This window comes from Carcharodon carcharias, chromosome 7, assembly GCF_017639515.1.
Source record: "Carcharodon carcharias isolate sCarCar2 chromosome 7, sCarCar2.pri, whole genome shotgun sequence".
Taxonomy (NCBI): Eukaryota; Metazoa; Chordata; class Chondrichthyes; order Lamniformes; family Lamnidae; genus Carcharodon; species Carcharodon carcharias.
Window position 1 is genome coordinate 9,543,143 of NC_054473.1, and position 24,282 is coordinate 9,567,424.

General features: G+C 42.1%; 1 protein-coding gene across 1 annotated transcript in view; it reads right to left on the bottom strand.

Moving 5' to 3' along the window:
• Positions 1-21,662, bottom strand: part of LOC121279895 (protein transport protein Sec61 subunit alpha-like 1) — a 35,228-nt gene extending 13,566 nt beyond the window's left edge. The window contains exons 1-9 of the mRNA XM_041191426.1: positions 21,490-21,662; positions 16,368-16,435; positions 13,493-13,558; positions 13,056-13,134; positions 8,090-8,221; positions 5,696-5,805; positions 4,946-5,099; positions 3,763-3,923; positions 1,178-1,375 (exon numbers count right to left, since the gene is read on the bottom strand). Coding sequence (XP_041047360.1) covers positions 1,178-1,375; positions 3,763-3,923; positions 4,946-5,099; positions 5,696-5,805; positions 8,090-8,221; positions 13,056-13,134; positions 13,493-13,558; positions 16,368-16,435; positions 21,490-21,496 — 975 coding nt within the window. The 5' untranslated portion in view covers positions 21,497-21,662. The remainder of the gene's footprint in view (positions 1-1,177; positions 1,376-3,762; positions 3,924-4,945; positions 5,100-5,695; positions 5,806-8,089; positions 8,222-13,055; positions 13,135-13,492; positions 13,559-16,367; positions 16,436-21,489) is intronic.
• Positions 21,663-24,282: the final 2,620 nt, after the last annotated feature.

Sequence of the window (24,282 nt, forward strand, 5' to 3'; positions counted from 1 at the left end):
TACATGGCTATCAGCTAATGTCTAGCACATCACCCAAGCACCTAATCTGTGTGTCAGAGTTTAGATTACAGGATACAGTACAGTTACACACTCAGCTTTCATATTTTCCAGCACAGGGTGAGTGGGCACCCTTCAGGAACAAGAGCTGTGCTTTATTTTGACTTTTTTAGAGCACTCATGGATGCAACTGCAGTATCCGAATGCTGGCAATCAGTTAGCTGCACACACATACCAAGGATCTCCGCCACACTAGATGCAGCATTTAACCAACAAGCAAAAAAGCTGCTTCTTCAAACTCCAGTGCAAGCCCCAATCTCACTCTCCTTATTGACTGAGCAATCTTTCCAATTCTCTTTCAGAGATTAAAAAAATGCAGGGGCTGCTGTTTGATCAAAGCTAAATGTCAGATACATGGAGTTATTTACACTTTTAAACTTGTTTCTATCCGAATACGTCCTTGTACCAATGGAGTAGACTCTAGTCCCACACCTGCTCTTGCATAAACCCTGTAGAGCCTTTTTCCTTTACACAAGTCTTTACCTTCTGCCTCTCTACTGCTCGTCAAACTGTGACACATGGAAAAGAGGGCACAAATTTAAACTGGGAAAACAGCAACTGTATTTATATTGTGCCTTTTAAAGCAGAGGTGGGTGGAATGTTTAGCAAGAGTGAGCACGCACGCGAGGGCATGAGAGCTAGAGCAAGAAAGAGTTGAAAGGGTTTAGGGAGCGAATTCCAGAGCTTAGAATCCAGCTGGCTGAATGCATGGCCATCAATGGCAGGGTGATTAAACGCCAGAATTCGAGGGGCACAGATGTTATAGAGGGCTTTAGGGACTGGATGAGACTAGACGGGAAGGGTGAGGCCATGGATGGATTTGTAAACAAAGGTGAGAATAAAGTTAAATTTCAGACTGAGACCAGAAAGATTTTCACGCAGAGAGTGATCAATGCAAGGCAGGGCTTGCAGATGGGCAGTAATGCCATCATGGAAATGGAGGGGAATAAGCTAGCAATCTCAATGGCAGAGATATGATGAGCCAAATTACCTCCTCTATCCACTTATAAACATGTAAGCAAGATCTGACCAACTTATTAACTTGGTTTGTTTGCTAGCTACTTGATGTCTTTGGTTTTAAGAGATGCACTCCTCACCCCACTCAAAAAATTGCACTTACAGACCATGTCCCCAAAAGATTGACGAGGAAGTTGCCGCTGAATCTCGTAGACAACATCTGAGAGATGACATAGAGGTTGGAGACCAGAGCAGATTGGAGGATGATGGGAATGTTAGATGTGTAGAAAAGCTTGATAGGATAGGTGTTGTATTGTCCACGGTAACGGGCAGACTTAATTGGAAGGTCTACTCTGAAGCCCTGTAAGATGCAAACATAAGGATGCTTTAGTATCGATTACTATTTGAAGTGACTAACATTTAAATAAACAAAAATGACCAGTAAAACTGAATCCAGCAGCAGAGATTAAGCAACACACGAAGACAATTTTGAACAGCAGGTCACTTGGCAGTGGACCGACTGAACAATTATCCACCAACCGGCAAACAAGCACTTTGTTTATTTGTACTACAGGCAACATTTTCCACAATAAATTCAGTAAAGTTCACAATTTAGAAAATATAGCAACATAAAAATATTTTCAGGAGGCCATTCAACCCATCTTGTCTATGCCAACCAAAAAGAGTTATCCAGCCTAACCCCTCTCTCCAGCTCTTGACCAGAAGCCCTGTATTTACACATATCAAGTGCATATCAAAGTAGTGTTTAAATGCAATGGATATATCTGCCTGCACCACCCTTTCAAGGCAGAGTGTTCCAGGCCCCCATCACTCAAAGTATTTCTCTTGGACTTCCCTCTGATCCTTCCATCCAGGACAAAGCAACCTGCTTGATTGTCATCCCTTCCAAAAACATTCACTCCCAACACCACCGACAAACAGTGGCAGCAGTGTGTACCAGCTACAAGACGCACTGCAGAAACTCACTAAGGCTCCATAGGCAGCACCTTCCAAACCATCCAGGAGAGCAGGGGCAGCAGGTACATGGGAACAGCACCAACTGGAAGATCCTCTCCAAGCCACTCACTGTCCTGACTTGGAAATATATCGCTGTTCATTCACTGGCGCTGGGTCAAAAAACTAGAACTCCCTTCCTAACAGCACTGTGGGTGTACCTATACCACAGGATCTGCAGTGGTTCAAGAAGGCAGCTCACCATCACCTTCTCATGGGCAATTAGGGATGAGCAATAAATGCTGGCCTAGCCAGTGACACCCATATCCCACAAATGAATAAAAAAGTTACTTTAAATCTATGCTCCCTGGTTATTGACCTCTCTGCTAATCGAAATAAGCCCTTCCTATCCACTCTATTTAGATCTCCTCAGTTTTATATACCTCAATTAAATCTCCCCTCAGCCTCATCCGTTCCAAGGAAAACAATCCCAGTCTATCCAATCTTGCCTCACAGCTAAAATTCTCAACGACTGGCAGCATCCTCATAAATCTGCTCTGCACCCTCTCCAGTGCAATCACCCCCTTCATGCCACTTGGGAGCCGGAAGAGTACGGTTTGTCAACCAGAGAAATGCCCAAGAGCGCTGCTGGAAAAACCCAATTGGCTCACAAATGCCCTTCAGGAAATGGAAACTGCCATTCCCACCCAGCCTGTTTTAAATGTCACTCTGGTCCCAGTTACCAGGCTGACTCAATCCCCTTCCTTGGCCAGTGGGGGCAAATAAATATGGTCAAGCATGCAGAAACAAAAGCAATTACATCTGCCACTATATTACCAAAGCAAAATGCTGCAGATGGAGGAAATGTGAAACAAAAAAAACCAGAAAAGGTTGGAAACTCTCAGTTCAGGCAGCATCTATGGAGAGATAAAGAGTTAATGTTTCAGTTAACTTGAACCGTTAACTCCGTTTCACTCTCTACAGATCCACTGAGTATTTCCAGCATGTTCTATTTTAATTTCAATTACAACGGCAACCTGGGGTGAAGATGCAATCCCTGAAACAAAGAGCCATTAATTTTGCCTTTTTATCAATTTTACCCCTTTGACCTTATTTGCTGCTGTTCTTTATGTTTGTATACTCTGTCCCTTCTGTCACACTCTGGGTATCATTACCTAAGTAGCTGCCCTTCAATGCCACCATATCCTTTTGTTTGTAAGCTTACTTATCCTCTCTCCAGAACTCTCCCCCTCCTCCTCTATTTAGTTTAAAGCCTTCTCTATAGCCCTAGTTATTCAATTTACCAGGACACTAATTCCAGCGAAGCCCATCCCACCTTAACTACTCCCTTCTACCCCTGTACTGATGCCAGTGCCCCATGAACTGAAACCCATTCCTCACATACCAATCTTTGAAGCATGCATTTAACTCCTTAAATTTACCCTATGTCAGTTTGCCCGTGGTTCAGGTAGTAATCCTGAGATTATTACCTTGGAGGTTCTGCTTTTTAATTTAGCTCCTAAATGTTTAAATTCTTTCAGCAGAACCTCCTTTCGAGTCTTACCAACATCGCTGGCAGCAACGTGGATGACGACAACTGGATCCTTCCCCTCCCACTCCAAGTGTATCATATCAACAGTCTCGGAAAATTACGTGCACTTTAGAAGCTTATCTAAAGCACTTTACTTTGAGGTAGGTAAACATGGTTGCTACTTTGCTCGAAGTTCCTGGAACCAGCAATAAACTGAGCGATTGGTAATCTTTTTCATAAGCCTGGTTTCACCGTTCACTTGCCTGGAAGTATATGACCACCGCAAAAACAAAAATGGTGGCAATGAGGTTCATGAGATTTGGCAGGTTCTGACGGTAAAAGGCTTCACGAAGAGCGCGGACTTTGTCCTGTCGTGTGGCCAGGAGGTGGAACAGGGCAATGATTGAACCTTCAAACTCGGTTCCTGTTGAAAACAGAAGCCACGATTAAGGAGGATTGGAGTAGTTAGAGACTGGGAGATTATTTACAATACTATAACCTTCACTGCATATATTGAGTTTTGATGTAGTGACATTTAAAAAGAATCCATTTGAGTTTTCTCTGCATTACCCAGCCAAGAAATTAGGCTATGGCTGTAGGCATTAGCATCACAAGTCAAATGCAGACATCCCTTTTTCTAGAGGAGCTCCTTCCCCCCCACAAGGCAGACATTTAAACGTAACAAGTTTAGATACAAACTACACTCTATCATCTCAAGGTTCAGCAACAGGAGATGTCTCTGCAAGATTTTGTATTTGGATGAGACATACAAGAGAGGGGAATCTTTTGTACAGCTGGATCTCTTGTCCCCACCTAACCCCCAACCCCACCCAAAGAGGGCTGCCATTCATAACGTAATTTATATGGGATTGCTGTAGGCACCAGTGACAAAGCTTTCATCAATTCCTCCTGGGTCAGATGTTTACACAATACAAATGCAAACATTAGAAAGGTTAACTGGTCATACTACTGTCATAGATCATCAAGAGGGAGCAAACACATCTTGGCTTTTCCTCTTTGACATGATGTATTATCCCTTCTGTTAACAACTAGTGACTAGTAACAAATATTTTTCAAATAAACGTCCATTACGAGGCACAGTGATCTCTAAAATAAAGATTAATCTAGAACTCTCCACATGGATGCGGCAGTTGGTCATTCCCCTTGAACAGGACTTGTGCATCGCTATTTTATCAACAATCTGGCCCTTATTCAGGGTACATCTCTCAAGCTTCATATGTCCCAAATTACACTTTCTTCTACAGCCCCACTGCATTAACCAAAATGCACAGCTTTCCAGTCCAATTATCTATTTGATTTAACTTCACCTGATCACTTGCACAGACATTGTAGCATTCATCATAAGCATTAGCCCATTACCCAGATTTCTTGAGGTCAGCCATACTTTAAATTTTTTAAAGGGTAAAAAGACCATTATCTGCTTACCTCTACCCGTATTCACAGTGGTAGGACTGAAAGCCTTCCACACGATGGTCTCACAGATGTTTGTGGCGATAAAGAGAGAGATGCCAGATCCAAGGCCGTATCCTTTCTGCAGCAGTTCATCCAGGAGCAGCACAATTAGCCCAGCAACAAACAGCTGTAAAAATTTTAAAATCCATTGATAAAGCCCAATAATACTCTGCAAGGAGAAAGCAGCGCAGCTTGACTAGAACAGTCCAAACCTTGAATGATTACCATTTATCAAAATAAAACATTTCTTTTCTAAACTACACACCTTGGCAAATTTTATGGCCTTGTTCTGCAGGCAGCAGGAATATTACTCTAGATTTAGTTGCGTGTGCGTGAGAGGCATTCAAATAGAAAGGAAAGCAATATGATTAAGTGACCATATCTCATGTCTTATTACTCATACCATAACCAAAATATTTTATGAGATAAATCTAATTTGCATTTGAATGGATCAATACTGCTTCTACTGCCTCCCTAGGGAACCTGCTTCATAGCTATGATCATTATTTTAGTAAGTGAGCAATTGTAAACTAGGTTTAGTTCAACACAGCACTCAAACATAAAATATATAAACAATTTCAATATCGCGTTCAGGACAAAGTTTGTCCAGACTGAAATTAGAAGATAAACGTTACGTACATTTCATTAACAAGAGTAATTGCCAAAAGGCATGACAGCCACTCCAATACTAGCAATTCACATCGAAGCCTTCACCAACTTTACCTGAATAATGATCAGTAAACAGATGCCAGCTCCCATTTCAGATGGATCTCCATACATTCCAGTCATGACATATACAATGGCTTGTCCAATAGTGATGATCATACCAAAAACTGTAGGGCAAAAGTAGTCACGGTTGAGATACATACACCAGAACTCAAGAGAAAACTTCAACAACTTGCATTTACATAGCACTTTTAACATAATAAAATGTCCCAAGGTGCTTCACAGGCGCAAAATCAATACAAGAACAGGTTTCAGAATTACAGAGCAGACTTGAACGATCAGTTAAGTTGGATCGCAGTGTCAGTTTACTGGTGCCATTTTCCAATTCTTTATAGATTTCTGCACACAATCTATCTCCAACTCTGAGGAAATGGAAAATTTGTCAGCCATGAGATACAGTGTGACATCTTTGTAGAAGACATCAGCAGTGCAACATAACTGGGACATTCAATATGCTGGGGACTGTTGTACCAGTAGCTCACAAGTGATGCCTCATCTCGCTCATTGCTGCAGTTGATGCTGCAATCATTAAAAGGGTAAGTTGCATCAGACTATCAAAAAGTGAGAGCCTGGCTCAGCTGGTTGGCATTCATTTTATTTTCAGTTCAGGCTCAGATCCAGGTTGAGTACAACAACTAGGCAGATACTTGTGTCAACTGTGCCACAGCTGGCAACACTTTTGCTCAAGTTAGAAGATTGTGGGTTCAAGTCCTACTCCAAGGCTTGAGCACAAAATTCCAGATCAACACTCCAGCACAATGCAGGGGGAATGCTGAACTGTTGGAGATGCCATCTTTGTGATGAGTCCGAGGATATGTTTTCCCTCTCAGGTGGGCATAAATGATCCTGTGGTACTATTTTGAAGAGTAAGGAAATTATCCCTGGTTTTCTGGTCAATATATACCTCTCAATCAACAACTTAAAAAAAACCTGGTCATTATCATATAGCTGTTTGTGGGAGCTTGCTGTGCACAAATTGGTTGCTACATTTAAAAAGTACACTTTAAAAAGTACTGCACTAGCTGTAAAGTGCATTGGGATTCTCCAAGGTTGTGAAAGGTGCGACAGAAATGCAAGCTTTTTTAGGGGAGCACTTCATATAAATATATAATCAAAGGACCTCTCCACTGTTTAAGTGAAGAAAAGTTCCTACAACACCAGACAGCTGAAATTTCTACTGGTGTTGGCCAACAACCCTCCCACGTCCACCATCAAAACATGCAAGGGTCTTCCCAGAAACAAATAGGCTGCCATTTTTATCTACACAACAGTGACCACACTTCAGTGAATATGAAATAAAAAGGCTTTTTGTAACTTAGAAGCATTTAAATGCCCTTTTGATTCATCACACTTACAATTATTGTCTATACCACATAGCTACACATTCCCAGCCCATTATTAGGATTTTTGTTTTGGTTTTGGCAAAACGTCCAAAATTAACAGAAGTGCAACGGGTATGTCCGTGAAACGTTGATATCACTATTAAAAACATCTCATTATTCACTTAAGATTTTATGTTTCGCACATTGGTTAAGATAGCAGGTTGAAATACTGGTGGCTACAGGTATGATACTGTGGAACAGAACAATCCAAACTGACAAAATAGAAGCATCACCAACTGAAGCAGGTTAAAGCATATTGTCAGAACCCTGATTTTTCATAAGGTGCCAGCTGTATAAGCCCACTGGCAAAACTAATGTAAATATGATTCAAATTGGCTTACTCTTTCAACATAGGTCAGCAGACATCCAAGAGAAACTGGCATGGAGTCTTTTCTCCAGAAAAGGGAAGACTGAAAGATGACCGGATAGGGGTCCCTAAGTTTATGAAAAGGTTTGATGGGGTAGATGTAGAGAAGGCATTTCCATTTGTGGGAGAGGCCAGCATCACGGATAATAAACAAACAGTTGCTAACACATCCGACAGGGAGGTCATGAGAAATTTCTCTATCCAGAGAACAGAACTGGCTCTTGGAGTAGTTGAGGTAAATAGTATAGAAGCATTTAAAAAAAAGCTCGATAAACACAAGGGAGAAAGGAAGAGAAGGATATGCTGATAGGATTAGATGAAGAAAGGTAGGAGGTGCTTCGTGCGGAACATAGACCAGTTGAATCCAATGGTCGGTTCCTGTGCTGGAAAATTCTACTTAACTATGCAAACCCTGCAGAGCATTCAGTAGGATTGCTGTCCTCTGGGTGGCCTCTACCATGTAAAAGAACAAGGGCAGTAGATGAAAGGGGTTAGATGAAGAGGGGTGCGAGGTAGCCCACATGGGACATGAACAACAGCATCGATCTATTTGACTGAATGCTCTGTTTCTGTGCTGTAAATATTCTGTAGCATCACAAAAAGATGATCAGTTACTATGCCAGACTGGTCCTTGATACTTACGTTTCTGTGCTCCATTGAAGAGAGCCCGATCTTTGGGAGTATCGCCAACTTCAATAATCTTTGCACCTGCCAGAAGCTGCATGATGAGACCAGAAGTGACAATCGGCGAAATACCAAGTTCCATCAGTGTACCTAAATTTAAAATGTTCTTTTAATATCACTAACAATTTTTTCAAAGTATTACATTATTGCACATAGTACTTCCCAAACTACAGCATCTATTTTAGCTTTAGCATTACTGATGGCAACTGTTTGGATTTGTCTCCAGTTTGAACAGCAACTACCTACAATAAATTAAAGGTTCAAAATTTCTATACTGTACAATTTGATCTGTGAAAAAGCACACCGAATGCAGTTAGAGAAGCTATCCTTCCAAAATTAGCTTGTATTTGGAAATAGAACTTTGAGGTGTGGAACAATGTTAGTTACACAGTTGGTCTTTGAGGAAGCAACCAGATATAATAAATGATGAACGGCACACAAGTGTTTATCGAATCATATCAAATCTACAATTGATCACACTCTGAGATATCAATTAACTTGCCTGTTAAAATGCTGAAGGGACAATAAAAGGACAAACTAAACACTAGTGAGACTCCATGCATGAATAAAGACATAAGGGAACATTTGAGGGTTATGAAAGAGGCATACATTATGTACACAGACAGCCGAAGAGTGCACAGAGAGAATAAAACGACATTAGGACAGAAGTTAAAAAAACAATTAGGAAGGCAAAGAGAAATTAGGAAATGACATTACCAAGGATCATAAAATGCCCCAAAATATTTTTACAGGCATTACTACACATTCACTAACCTCTCTATTCAAGGGAGGGAGACAGAAAACATGAAACTATAGACCAGTTGGCTTGACGTCTGTTGTGGGGAAGATGTTAGAGTCAATCATTAAAGAGTTTATAGCTGGGCACTAAGAAAAACTCAAGGTAATCGGGAAGAGGCTTTGTGAAAGGGAAATTATGTTTAACCAATTTATTAGAGTTCTTTGAAGAGCAACATTTGCTGTAGATAAAGGGAAGCCTGTAGACATACTGTATTGGGATTTCAGAAGGCATTTATTAACATGCCACATCAAAGGTCATTGCGAAAAATAAAAGCTATGTAAAGGTGTAGGGGGTAACATATTAGCCTGGATAGAAGATTGGCTGGCTGGCAGAAAACAGAGTATTCATAAATGGGTCTTTGTCTGATTGGCAGGATGTAACTGGTGGAGCCCCGCAGGGGTCTATGCTGGGCCTCAACTGTTACAATTTACATCAATGACTCAGATGAGGGGAGCAAAGGCATGGTAGCTAAATTTGCAGACAACACAAAGATAGATAGGAAAATATGTTGTGAAGAAGGCATGAGGAGTTTGCAGGCAGATATAGATAGGTTGAGTGAGTGGGCAAAAATCTGGCAGATGGAGTATAATGTGGGAAATGTAAAATTGCGGCTTTAGCAGGAAGAATGTAAAATGCAGAGTATCACTTAATGAAGAACAACTGAGGGATCAAGGTGTTCCTGTGCATGAGTCAAAACAAGTTAGTATGTAGGTACAGCATGTAATCAAAGCAGCTAATGGAATGCTATCCTTTACTACAAGAGGAATTGAACATAAAAAGGATGTTATGCTTCAGCTGCACAGGGTACTGGTGAGACCACATCTTGAACAGTGTGTTCAGTTCTGGTCTCCTTATTTAAGTAAGGATGTAAACGCATTGGAGGTGGTTCAGAGAAGGTTCACTAGATAAATGCCTGGAATGAGCCGTTTGTCTTATGAGGATAGATTGGACAGGATAGGCTTGTTTCCGCTGGAGTTTAGAAGAGTGAGGGGTCACTTGATTGAAGTACATAAGATCCAGAATGGTCTTGAGAAGGTGGACATGGAAAGGATGTTTGCTCTTGTGGGTGAGTCCAGAACAAGGGGGCAGTGTTTTAAAATTAAGGACATCCTTTTAGGATGGAGATGAAGAGAAATAATTTCTCAGAGGGTCGTGCGACTTTGGAACACTCTGCCTCAGAAGGCGGTGAAACAGGATCACTGAATATTTTTAAGGCATAGGTAAATTGATTCCCTTGCCTAACAAGAATCAAAGGTTATCAGGGGCAGATGGGAATGTAGATCTCAAAATACAAACAGTTCAGCCATGATCTTACTGAATGGCAGAGCAGGCTCAAGGGGCTGAATGGCTTACTTCTGATCCTATTTCCTATAATTTGTTGCAGTCCTCCTCTATATTGACCTAAACTTAGTGTCATCTGAAAATTTAGGCATTGTGTTTTTCATTCAAAGTCCAAATCATTAAAGTGTGAACAGCAGAGGTCCTGGCACTGATCCTCATGGAACACCACTTCCCAGCTTCTGCCACTGAATAACTACCCATAATTTCCACTCTGTTTTGTCTTGAAGCCTGCTCGTAATCCATTCTGAGTACAGAATGCCCTGAGTCCACTTTCTCTCTTATTAGTTTATCACGGGACACCTTCACAAAAGCCTTTTGAATCCCCAGATAAATTACACATACTGCATTGCCACTCTCAATGTTATCGCTTCTTTAAAAAATTCAATATTGGTCAAGCAAGATTTTCCCTTTTGAAACCCATGCCACTATTCATTATTATATTTTTCACCTCTAGGTATTCCTCTTTTCTCTCCTTTAGTAAGCATCCCAATATTTTTCCTACCACTGATGTTAAGCTGACTGGTCTATAATTCCCTGGACATGTTTTGTCCCCCTTCTTAAATCTAGGACACAAGAATTAGCAGGTGTATACCATGTGGCCCATCGAGCCTGCTTCGCCTTTCAATATGATCATTTCTGACCTTGAGCTTCAACTCCATTTTCCTGCCTGCTCCCCATATCCCTTAATTTCCTGATACACCAAAAATTTGCGTACTCCAGCCTTAAATGTATTCCATGATGGAGCATCGTTGGAATTACATTAATTATCCATCAGTCCTCTGGCACATCTTTTGCTAACAAGTTATTGAATGTGTAGTTATGCCTCTGCTCTCTCTTCCCTGGATTCTTTTAAAATACGTGAATGTAATCCATCCGGTTCAGGTGTTTAATACTATGAGTTTGTTTGGTTTGTTTAATACATTTATTTTAAATTCACTTCTCATACATAACTGTTCATCTCATCATGCGCTCTATGTGCTATCTCCCTGTAAATACTAAAGCAAAATAAGTTAATATTTCTGTCAGGTCTCTTATCATTTTACCTGTGGTAATATCTTGCTTTAATGGTCCTAACCCCATCACAACTTTTTGTATTTTCTTTTTTGTATTGTGTGCCTGAAAAATATTTCACTACTTTGTTTTATGGTCCTTAATAATTTCATTATTTCGCTTTGCCTTCCTAAATGATTTTTAACTTCTATCCTAATCTCCGTATATGCACTCTTCTGCTATCTACATGTATGCCTATACCTAACCCTCAGTTGTTCCCTTGTGTCTTTATTCATGCATGGAGTCTCACTAGTGTTTAGTTTGTTCTCTTATTGTCTCTTCAGCATTTTAACAGACAAATTAATTGGTATCTCAAAGTGCAATCAATTGTAGATTTGATGCAATTTGACAAATGCTTTTGTGTGCATTTATTATATCCGGTTGCTTTCTCAAACGCATTAATAAGCTTGCAGAAATTGGCAAATAAAGTTCAACATAGATAAATGTGACATAGTACATTTGGTAGGAAGAATAGGGATGTCACTTATAACTTGGGAGGAGCAAGCTTAGGTGGGGGTAGAAGAACAAGGGGGTATAAATATATCAATCAGCAAGACTATTAAAAAAGCAAACCAAGGCTTTATTTCTACAGGGATAGAATTGAAGAATAGGTAAGTTAGGCTAAACCTGTATCGAACCCTGGTTAGAGCACACTTAGGTTACTGTGTGCAGTTCTTGTCACTATATTGTAAAAAGGACATAGAGGCACTTGCAAAGATTTACGAGGATGATACCAGAAATGTGTCAGTATATATATCAGGAAAGAATTGACAGACTGTTTGCCTTTTTCCTTGGGGGAGAAAGCTGAAGAGTGACCTACTAGAGAGTTCTTTTAAGATGATGAAAGGATTTGATAAGACTGGATAGAGAGAATATTTCCTCTTGTGGGGAAGAGCATCACTAGAGGTCATGAACATAAGATAGTCACTAGGAAATCAAACAATGAATTCAGAAGAAACTTATTTCCCCAAAAAGTGATGAGAATGTGAAACCTGCCTCCACAGGGAGTGGTTGAAGCAAATACTAAAAAAGCATTTAAGAGCAAGCATACAAGGCAGATGAAGAAAGATGGGAGGAGGCTTGAGTACAGCATAAACAATGGCATGGACTGCTTGGACTGAATGGCCTTTGTGCGATACATCCAATGTAATGTGCATGTTTCCTCCATCAAGCATGCAGGTTTTAAGTTATGTTGCTCAAGAGAAAATCCTCCTGTTCCAGTGTTATTCCATCATGTGTTTGGCAAGCTCTGGAATCTTGAGCAACCTCCAACTCAAGGACCACCTTAGGAATGATCCAATGTATTGCACCAGAAAGTGATTTAGATGGTGTTCTGCATGCACAGCATGAGCATTTGATAAGCCTGCCACTTAGAGTAACTGCAAACTGGAAATCAGATATTTATGCAGAGGAGAGAGAAACCTAGATAGTTCTAGTGAAACAAACAATACTAAAGTTTGAACAGTCTAATTTCACTATGGAGACTGTGTGGCCATGCTGGCTAATTTCCTTCCTTTCTTTGCCAACACAGGAAGAGGAATGAGAACATGTTGAGTTCCAATTTCACTATACGGCCCACAGCTGAGTTTGGAGGCTCACAGACACACAGCAGCAGGCCTACCAATAGATACACTGAAGAAGTGCTTGGTCTTAAGTGTCTCTTGGGCCACATAAGCACCACTTCTCTGCCTACACTGTGGGCATCAAGTTTAAGTTAAAATAAATTTCCATTACCTCTGTTTGAAGCCAGAATAACTCTCATCCAGTAGAAGGGATCTGCAGAGTCTGATGACATGATACCAAATAAAGGAATCTGAAGAGATTTAAAAACAAACCAGTTAATAAGCAAATATAGTTTTCCTGAGACATGTCTATTATAAAATGCTAATTACACTCGAAGCAAAAATCGATGCAGGTAATCTGAAATAATAAAACACTGGAAACACTTGGTTACTCAGCATCTGTGGATAGGAGATATAAGTCAACTCATTTCTTCTCTCCACAGGTGCCTGCTTTGGGTTTTTTCTTAGTAATTATTTTGTACTGCATTATTATTGTACTGTAAATTAAGTAAACCCTCAGTTAAATTACTAGAATTTTGTTTCCAGCCCAAATGTTTGATCGAACCAAAAGTAAAACAAGTAACTTCAACAAGTTTGTAAATAACTGACCTGGCAACAGACTAAGAAGATGAAGAGTGTAATTGCTGTCCATAGTACTTTTTCTCTAAACTGAATCTAGAAAAACAGAATTAGAATATTGAAACATTTGTTCAACCTATATACCAAAATTCGATGAACAGTAACAGGAGGAGCCCATTCAGCCCCTTAAGTCTGCTCCACTATTCAATTATATCATAGCCGATTTGTATTTCAACTTCATTCATCCTCCTTAACATCATATCCTTTTATATGCTTGGCTAGCAAAATTTTATCAATTTTAGAAATAAAAATCACTATTTACGTTAGCATCTACTGCATTTTTTGTAGAATTTTCTACACATTTACAACCCTTTGCGTGGAAGTGTTTCATAACTTTTCAGCAGCAAAGACCGAACCTATCAAAATCCTGAAAGCTTTAATCAAGCAACCATTAAATCTTCTATAATCCAGGGTAGCCCAGTTTTTACATTGGTACGGTTACACACCACCCAAGGAACGAGAGCTGCAAACACCAGAATGTTGTACTGAGATATTCCAACTACTGAACGGCACATGCAAGGTAAACCCAAAGTACCATTTCAAGACAAGTCAGGCCAGCCAGCAAAAATTTAAGTTGCTAAAATAAAAGCAAATTTAAGGGAGGGCTTAGGGTAAAGCCTTTAAAACTTGATAAATCGACAAACTTAGCAGAGATAGATGTTAGGGGAGTTCAAAATCAAACACAGAAAATTCAGGCCATTTGATCTACTGTTACACTCTACCTGATTTAGTATGGAATATGAAACCTTCAGTTACAAAAATGTTTTGCAAAATAGGTCAACCAGGTTTCTGCTCACGTATATATTATATGAATATTTAGTTACACATATCCAACTTGTGATATAACATGACTTACATACCATCACTCCATCGCACAACCATTTTCCATTCTTACTTTGCAAGGTATGCAATAGATAAAAATTTTGGTTAGCTATACCACACTGTTGTCATAAACCAGCAAACAGTTTGCCCTCAAATCAGTTATGAGAGTGGATTTATTGTATGGGTACAGCAGCATTGCTGTCTAATAAACTGGAGACAAGAGTACAAATCCCACCACAGTAGCTGGGATAATTTAAATTTAGTTAATTAGATAAACTGGGAATAAAACAACTAGTCTCAGTAATGGTGATCATGAAACTACCGGAATGTTTTAAAAACCTATCTCGTTCACAAATGTCCTTCAGGGAAGGAAATCTGCCATCTTTACCAGTACCGGCCTGTAAATGGCCCCAGACCCACAGCAATGAGGTTGACTCTTGAATTGCCCTCAGAAATAGCCTAGCAAGCCACTAAGTTGTATTCAAGGTAGCAGCTCGAGGGATGGGCAACGACTGCTGGGCTTGCACAGATTAAAAAACTGTTTTGAACGAGGCTTGGCATTTAGGAGGATTGGGAAGGGGCAAAAGGCAACAGCCAAGAGCACATTTTGAAGGAGTCAAGTCTCCATACCCTTCTGCATTGTTGGTGATTAGCAGCCTTGCTCAGCCTACTGGTAGTTGTTGCCCAATTGCAATACCATTGCATACAGACTCCATTCCCAGTACTCAGCTTTATTTCGAGTGAAGTCACACATTGTACTAACTTTTCAAACATGAAAGTGACCATGTTTAAGACTATAGCACATGCAGCTGTGACCAATTTCTTTTAAATGAGGCTTGAAATAGTAAGAGCAAACTGGATGTGACTTGTGACTTTAGCCTGATTCCCCATGCCTGTATGAATATGGTTTTAGCCTCCTCGACTTTGCACCTTATTTAAAGTTAAAAATAAAAGACGTGCATTACTTGAGAACCTCAAGTACAACTTATCAGTGTTAATATGCACAGGTTAAGTGCAGTCCCAAAGCGCACAGATAACAAGGTATCTAAAAATAATGCAGAGACAACCACACCTGCTGTGTCTTAATCCCACATCTACATCTCCAGAGAGGAAATGGAGATTGTGCTCCCAATGGCAAAGACTAGGCTAAACAACCTCCCACATGACTAATCAGAGCTGTAGTTTAGAAGACTATGTATTAACTGAACTAGGTACTTGAAATTTAATTGAGATAGAAATGGCATAGCCTTACAATTTTAGATGCTCTGAAGCACTGTCACACCAGCCACAGGTCCACGGTTTGATTCCCAAGCCGACTGAATTCTATCTGATTGCCCTCAGCATCCCTGGATTAGGGATCAGTATCCAGTAACTCCTGTAGGAAAGTGTGCATATGGATGCTGATAGAAGACAAAATTGGCCATGATGCCCTCAAGAGAAACCAGTTCACTAGGATTATGCACTAATAATGACTTGGGTGAAGTACCAGAGGATAGCCAGCACCTATGGAACTATACCGCAGTACATACAATCCATTTCAGGAGAGGGGGAATTTCCAAAACTGATCCAAAGGATGCATTTTTACCACCATCCTCAGTAGCATACTGGCTAACAGGAGCTGAGGGGAAGGAAGTTCATATTATAATCAGACAGAACAAAACACTGAGAATGTTCTGTTTCATCAGCAGTGCTGTCACCTTGGTCAAGGAGTTAAATCATATCCATCATTTCAGGTGATCCAAAAAGATCCTGTGGCACTACAGCAGCTGGAAGCTTTCTCAGTCCCCTGAACCACTCAGATTAATTGCCTTTCATTTGTTTTCTCTTTGTAGGACCTTCATTAGAGTCAGAGTTACTGACATAACAGTGACAGCACTTTCAAAATAATTCACAGTCTGCAAAGAACTTTGGGATGAGGTGAGGTGATTTATACAAATCCACACACACAAATCATTTATCTTTCTCTAATGTAGCTTCTATAAAAAGAAAAAATGCTGATTAAAAAAATGGTCAACGAGTTTACCTTTCTCTCTGGTTTCTGGATTTCTGGTAACACCGCACAGAATGGTTTGATAACTTCAAGGAATTTTACTGGAAAGCAAGGACAATTAATTATAAAAATTCAAAAAATCAAACATGTAGCACCAAATACAGTAAAATATTTATCATCAGGCACGCACAGGGAATGGATGGTGCCAAGTCAAATCAAAAATGCCGGTTACAACAGAGTTCCATTTACTTGTAGCACAAACTAATTTGCAAGTACTCAGGGAGTAAAGAATAGTATTCTTTTTTATTTATATTCTTCAACATAAAAGTATAAAATAATACAGCCTTACAGAATGGATAAAAGCAAAAGACTGTGGATGCTGGAAATTGGAGAAAACAGAAAATGCTGGAAAAACTCAGCAGGTCTAACAGCATCTGTGGAGAGAAAAACAGTTAACATTCGAGTCCATTTGACGAAGAGTCATACGGACTTGAAACATTAACTGTTTTTCTCTCCACAGATGCTGTTAGACCTGCTGAGTTTTTCTAGCTTTTTCTGTTTGTTATAGTACAAGTTACTTCATAACTGCTTCCAGTTGGTAAAGTGACTATTCATATTAGTGGAACATCAGAAATCTGGTTAGCAGAGAATTCTGGTTTGTAGAGTGCCAAATAACATGAAGTTTACTGTAATCCCCAGGTCTGGTTAGGTTAGGCATCAGCAAGAAACCTTTCAGTGATACACCACTGACCAATTTTTATTTGGAGTTCTTTTCTCCACCCAACTAACCTCTCCAGAAAAAAAAACTGACTCCTTGCTGGGACACAATTTCCAAGGCACAAGATTTCCATCCTCAAGACATCTTGGTATCATCTAGCAGGAAAAGATCACCAACTCAGAGTTCCTATTGCTAACCCCATTAGCATTGCTAAGCCAATGGCAACTGTGTTTACTCAGCCATATAATCGGACGGATGACAGCCATATACCCAAAGACCTTCTGTATGATGAACTGACCGCTGGGTCACAATCTCCTGGGAGTCCATACTTCTGCTTCAAGGATATCTGCAAGCCAGATATATCGTGTACATTGATACTGACAATTGGAAGACAATCACTGACAACCGTGATCTCCAGAGGCTGACTGTTTGGAATGTTATTGGAAGAGGCGAGCAGAAATGAAAAGCTCAGCTGGTCAAGAAAAGGGCCCAGAAGAAACTGAGGCCAGTGAATCATGAACCTTCTACGCCCACTGTCTTCCTCTGCAGCAAATGGAGCAGAGACTGCCATGCTGGAGTGGGACTCCTGAGCCACACCAGGTGATGCTTAATAAAGAGCTGAACACCACAGAGCAAACCATCATCTTATGAGACTGAAGGCTGTCACCATGCAAATTCAGCAAGCTGGACCCATATTCTTCAGAAAAGGGATGTGCATTGATGGGGCTTTATGAAATAATGAAAGGACTAGATTGTGTTTATGCAGATCAATTATTTCAGCTAAATAGGTTAAGAATGACATTGGGGTCACACTTTTAGATTACATTAAAGCACAATTAGGTTGGGAGCTAGTTGATTCTGTAATCAAAGATTAGTGGATCTGTTGAACAGCTTGATTTGCCATCAAGTGACAAGTAGACTTGTTTTGGTAGAGGTTGAGATCATCTCTTACAAGAGAGACATCCCATTATAAAAATCAATGCAGATGCGAATGGCTGGAATAAGTTTGACAGCCTAGAGGTTAGAGAAATATTCTGCAGTCTCGGTCTGTCACGTCGATGCCGCTCTCTACGAGAAACTCAGCTATCCCACTCCCCTGCCTTTCCCCTGCTGCTTTGCAAATTATTTTCTTCACAATTATCCAACTCTCTTTTGAAAGCCATGATTGAATGTGCCTCCACCACACTCTTGGACAGTGCATTCCAGGTCCTAACTAGTCACTGCTTAAAAGTTTTTCATGCTGTCTCTGGTTCTTTTGCCAATCACCTTAAATCGGTTTCCTCTGGTTCCCGAATGTTCCGCCAATGGGAACAGCTTCTCTCCATCTACTCTGTCCAGATTCAATATGATTTTAAACGCCTCTATCAAATCTCCTCTCAGTCCACACTTTCCTAAAAAGAACAGCCCCAACCTCACTAATCTATCCACATAACTGATGTGTCTCATCCCCAGAACCACACACAAATCTTTTCTGTGCCCTCTCTAATGCCTTCACTTTCTAAAGTGTAGTTCCCGGGACTGGACACAATACTCCAGATGAGATCAGGCCAGTGTTTTAAAAAGGTAAGGTGGAGGTATACTTGGAATTATTTACTTACTATTTAATTTAATGAACCATATGACTACCTAGCAAGTATCAATGTGCTTCATAAAGTAATAATGTGATGAGCTGTTTCAAGGAATAACAGGTAAGTTCAAGAAATTCATATTTCCTGAACTTATCTGTTTGTTATTCCTTGAAACAGCTTAAAAATGCATTCAAATTCTTCTTTGCAACAGTGGTGCTCTGTACAATGGTTCATAACACTACATCTAAAACAAACACTGACATCTTCATCAAGATATCACAGATGTACTGAAAATAAATATCAATAGGTAGGTATCAGCCTTGGCTCAGTCATAACACCACAATGACTTTAATAAAACTGACAGGCACTTCAGTGCCGCACTGTCAAAGGTGCCCTCCCAGACAGACACGCAAGATCCCAAAGCACTATTCTGAAGAACAGCAAAATTCTCGTTGGTGACTTGACCAATATTGTTCCCTCAAACAGTATCACAAACATACCTACTAATATTTCACTGCTGTTTGGGTGAGCTTGTTGTGCACAAATTGGCTGCTACATTTCCTATAGTGACTAAACACTTTGGGATGTCCTGAGGCTGTGATAGGCATTACAGAAATGCTCTACCTACTTTTATTTGCAGACGCTTTCCACCTCAGTTCACTGTTGAACAAATTCAATACTGTACCAACCACCATAACAGATTAAAGGCCACTGCTATTAAAACTAGGAATTCAGATATCAAGATACAAAAACAAATCCACTAATGTGAGTTAAGTAACTGAGCTCAAGTCTGAACATTTTGTTTAAAATATTTGCAGATATTTTGAAACCAAGAAACTTTGAATCAAGAGTGGACTATACAAAAAGTTATAAAAACAAAAAAACTGCGGATGCTGGTAATCCAAAACAAAAACAGAATTACCTGGAAAAACTCAGCAGGTCTGGCAGCATCGGCGGAGAAGAAAAGAGTTGACGTTTCGAGTCCTCATGACCCTTCGACAGAACTTGAGTTCGAGTCCAGGAAAACTTTTCCTGGACTCGAACTCAAGTTCTGTCGAAGGGTCATGAGGACTCGAAACGTCAACTCTTTTCTTCTCCGCCGATGCTGCCAGGCCTGCTGAGTTTTTCCAGGTAATTCTGTTTTTGTTTTATACAAAAAGTTATAAAGTTTGAGTTCATGCCCTTATATACAATCTTTTTTTGAGAACATCATTTTGTTTTCAGGCCATCACTCATGATTCAGTTTGTAGCACTCTTGCCTCTGAGTCAGAAGATTCTTGATTCAAGTCCGACTCCAGGATTTGAACACAAAAATGCAGTGCAGTACTATTGGAGGTGCTGTCTTTCAAGTGAGGCATTAAACCAAGTCTGCCCTCGCACTATTTTGAAGTGGAACAGAGGAGTTATCCCCGGTGTCCTGGGCAATATTTATCTCTCAAACAACATCATAAGGGCATGGGAGGAAGGGAAGCCAATACAGGTGATTCTCTGGCTATAACTGGATAGATAAGTATGGAACCAGGCAAGTGCAGTCTCTGTCCAGCTGGATCGGAGGCCCCATCTGCCCATAGTCGAAAATCCTACAGCCATAATCAAAGAAGAACATGGGAGCGCTCCCTGGTATCAATATTTAGCACCAACCATCACAAAGACAGATTATCTGATCTTTGTCACATTTCTGGGATCTTGCTGTGCGTAGGTTATCTGCCACATTTCCTACATTACAAAAGCGACTGGCTGTAACACACTTTGAGACATTCAGCGGGCATGCAAGGCGCTACGGAATTGGAAATCTTTCTTCAACATATGCAGGAGGTTGACCTTACGCTGCAGGCTATCACAACAAGGACAAGAGCTGTAGAGCCCCACAAACACGCTTATCCCACTGAAGCCCAAATTGTTGTGCGATTGCAATTTCATGGCACTGAGAGGCCCAATCGCAATGATTGGTGCATTAAAGAAAAGCCCTGAGTGACATAACCGGGAAGAACGGGGGGGGGGGGGGGGGGGGGGCGGTAGAAAGAGAAATCAAAATGACTTGCTTCAAACCAGGACCTTTTTCTTTTGTTTTTGCCCCGAGATGTCATTCAGGATTTCAAAGGGAATGTGGGTTGGGGAGGGGTGGGGGTGGGGGTTAGTTTTGAGGAGTTGAATTGGGGGATGAACCTAACTGGGTTGAGAGATGGGAGGGAGAGGAGAGGGGTGTTGGGGTGCTGCTGCTGTTGTAGGTCAGTCAGCCACACAAAGGGGCCAAGGTAGAAGCGTTCAGGTCGAGGCCCTCGTTTCAACCAATTCTACCACCACCAAGTAGTGTATACAACATTTTTCGTACCGCTGGTTTGATCAAGTACCAACATCATCCCTGCAACAACAAGGCTCAATAAGGTGCCCAGTTCTGGCTGGGCCATGTATAGACTGTCCGTGGACACCATAAGCAGCAGCAGCAACAGCAACATAAAAGGGCGACGTGGCATTTAAACTACCCCCAGCATCTCGGGCCCGGGTTCCCGGGAGAGGCGGCCAGGCTGTTTGCTTGGTGGTGGGGGGGGGGGGGGGAGAGAACACGGACATTTTCTAGGCTGAAGGGCGGAGGCTTGAGCTTTTAAATTTAATGGTAACGGAATTTGTTTTCCCCCCTTTAGGGGGTTTCAGTTCCTCCATCAAATCCATTAAGATAATATCCCAATTCACAGCAAATCAGGGCACCACCTCCCCCCCCACCAACAACTCCTTCACCTCAGCCGGGAAGAGGGCGCTGAAACCCGGCTTAAAAATCACGCGAGGCCCAGGCTTGGCTGAGGCCTCCCGGAGCTGATGGGTTATTTCCCCTCCCCCCCCATCCCTCCCTCCCCTCTCCCCGGTTACTTACTGCCCATGTTGGCGGCTCTCTGTGTCCGGTTGCTGTTGCTGGGGGGAAAGGCTCGGATTGCGAAGGCTCTGGGCCGCCCGGACTCTCACTCGATGCCGCGCGGAGATCGAAAGACACGTCAGCTCCCAAGCAACGGCGGCGGGGACCGACCACTAGCCAATCACAGCCCGCGCCCGGTTACCACCTGACCTTCCAGACGGCAGGGACCGGGTCCCAACCAATCACGGGTCCATCGTTCGTACCACTTGATCTTCGACGCCGTCCGGGGGGCCGAGTTCTAGCCAATCAGAGCCGGTGCCGGGGTACCACCTGACTTTCCAAGAAGGCCGGTGCCGAGTTCTAGCCAATCACAGCCGGCGCTCGGCTACCACTTGACGTTACAGGCGGCCGGGGCGGACCTCCAGCCAATCAGAGCCTGCGTACGCGCACCAGGCTTTGCTCTTCCAGACCGGCAGGGCGGAGCTCTCGCCAATCACCATCCGCGTTCACGGACCACTTGATCTTTCAGGGAGGACCGAGCCCTAGCCAATCACAGCCGGCGCCGGGAACCATTTGCCCTTATATCTTCTGGCTCGACCTTCCCTACGCCCGAGGAGGAGGGGGGGGGGGGGGGTGGGGGCGAACACGGAAAAGCCCGACCTCGGCGGAGGCAAATTGACGGAAATGTCCGAGCGGCCTGCATGCCACGTGACCCTCCCTGCTCCAATCACTTGAGGCCCTGCCCGCCATTGACGGAAACAGCCGATCTGTCTCGAGATTCAGGCGACGACCTTGACGGAAAAGGTCGATGGAGCAGAGCCCTGGGGCTGTGGTCATCCTTTGTGGTCGAGAACCTCACATGGTATTCCGTTGAACTATATAAAATATGGAGCACGGAAAGAGGCCGTTTGGCCCATCTAAGGCTGTGCTGGTTGTGTTCATCTGCCTCAGCCTTTCCGCCTAGCTTTCTATCCCCCTTTTCTCTCTTGTACTCGTCTAATTTCCCCGTTCAAAAGGCCTGTCAGCTTTTTGCCTCAATCCCAAGGTGAGTTTCACATTCAAACCTCCCTCTGAGTAAAGAAGTTTCTCCTTACTCCGCAATCGGATTTATTTGTAACTTTCTTTTATTTACGGTCCCAAGTTTTGGGCCCCCCTCACTTGCCTCTGAATCACAAAATTCCGGGTTCACGTCCGTCTCCAGGGCTTGAGCGGAAATATCAGGGCTGACCCTCCAGTGCGGTACTGAGGGAGCGTTGTAGTGTTGTATTTTGGATAAAACATTAAACTGAGGTCCCATCTGCCTGCTTGTGGGGGTGTAAAAGGCCCCATGACGCAATTTTGAAGAGGAGCAAGGGGGTTATCCCCGGTATCCTAGCCAATACTAATCCCTCAACCAATATGACAAAAAACAGATTTTCACCTTGTGGTTTGTGGGAGTTTGCTGTGCACGGATTGGCTGCCGCGTTTCTTACATTACAACAAAAATGGCTACCCAATGACTACACTTCAGAAGCACTTCATTGGCTGTAAAATGTTTTGAGACATCAGGTGATTGTGAACGGTGTTATATAAATACAAGCCTATCTTTAATGCTGGGCACATTAACACTTAAACAGTGAGAATAGGGATGCATCAATTGTCCGCTTAAGGGTCTCAAGTGGTGGCAGGGTAGAAAGACTTTCCATGAGCCTTACTGCTCCAGACTTGATTGGGACTGAGGTGGGAAGGTGGCGGGGTCACCAACTGCCACCCTCCTGCCTGATTAAATGCCCCCCCCCTCCCCCACCACCACCGAACTCACCATATGGGAGGGCACAAGATTCTGCCCTTAGTGTCCAAAAATCTATCGAACTCAGGCCTTAATATACTCAACAACTGAGCATCCACGGCCCTCTGAGTACAGAGTTCCAAAGATTCCTAACATCTGTTTATGTCTCAGTTGCCATTTATTAACCTGCTAAAGCACTGGCTGCCATAGGTAAGTTTAAAGGTCAAAAACTCCCTGTGATTGAAGCTAAGCCCTGCTGTTATGATCCCTGTAGGATCTGATAACCTTTAGGATGAGATTTGAACTTTCAGTGTCTGACCAAAAGGATCACTTGATAAGCCTGCAAGACTTTTACTACAACAAATGAATTAAGGAAGAGAGAAGACTTGTCAGAAGTCTTTTGGAAAGTGGCATAATCGGAACAGATGCGACGGAGGCAAAGGAACTGAGAGAATGGGATGGAGTCCTTACATGAAGCAGGGTGTGAAGAGCTTTAGTTAAGGTAGCTGTGGGAGTCAGTGGGCTCGTAATGAAAACGCAGAGATAGAGACAAAAAAACTGCGGATGCTGGAAATTCAAAACAAAAACAGAATTACCTGGAAAAACTCAGCAGGTCCGGCAGCATCGGCGGAGAAGAAAAGAGTTGACGTTCCGAGTCCTCATGACCCTTCGACAGAACTAGTTCTGTCGAAGGGTCATGAGGACTCGAAACGTCAACTCTTTTCTTCTCCGCCGATGCTGCCGGACCTGCTGAGTTTTTCCAGGTAATTCTGTTTTTGTTTTTGGCTTGTAATGAATATTGGTGGACAGTCTATCACCAGAAATGGAGACAGAGGGCTCAAGAAAGGGAAGGAAAGTGTCGGAGATGGACCATGTGAAGGTGATAGAAGGGTGGAAATTGGAAGCAAAATTGATAAACTTTTCCAGGTCCAGACGTGAGCAAGAAGTGGCACTGAAACAGTTGTCGATGTACCAAAGAAAGAGTTGTGGGAGGGAGCCTGAGTAGGACTGGAACAGGGAATGTTCCACATGCCCCATAAAGTGAT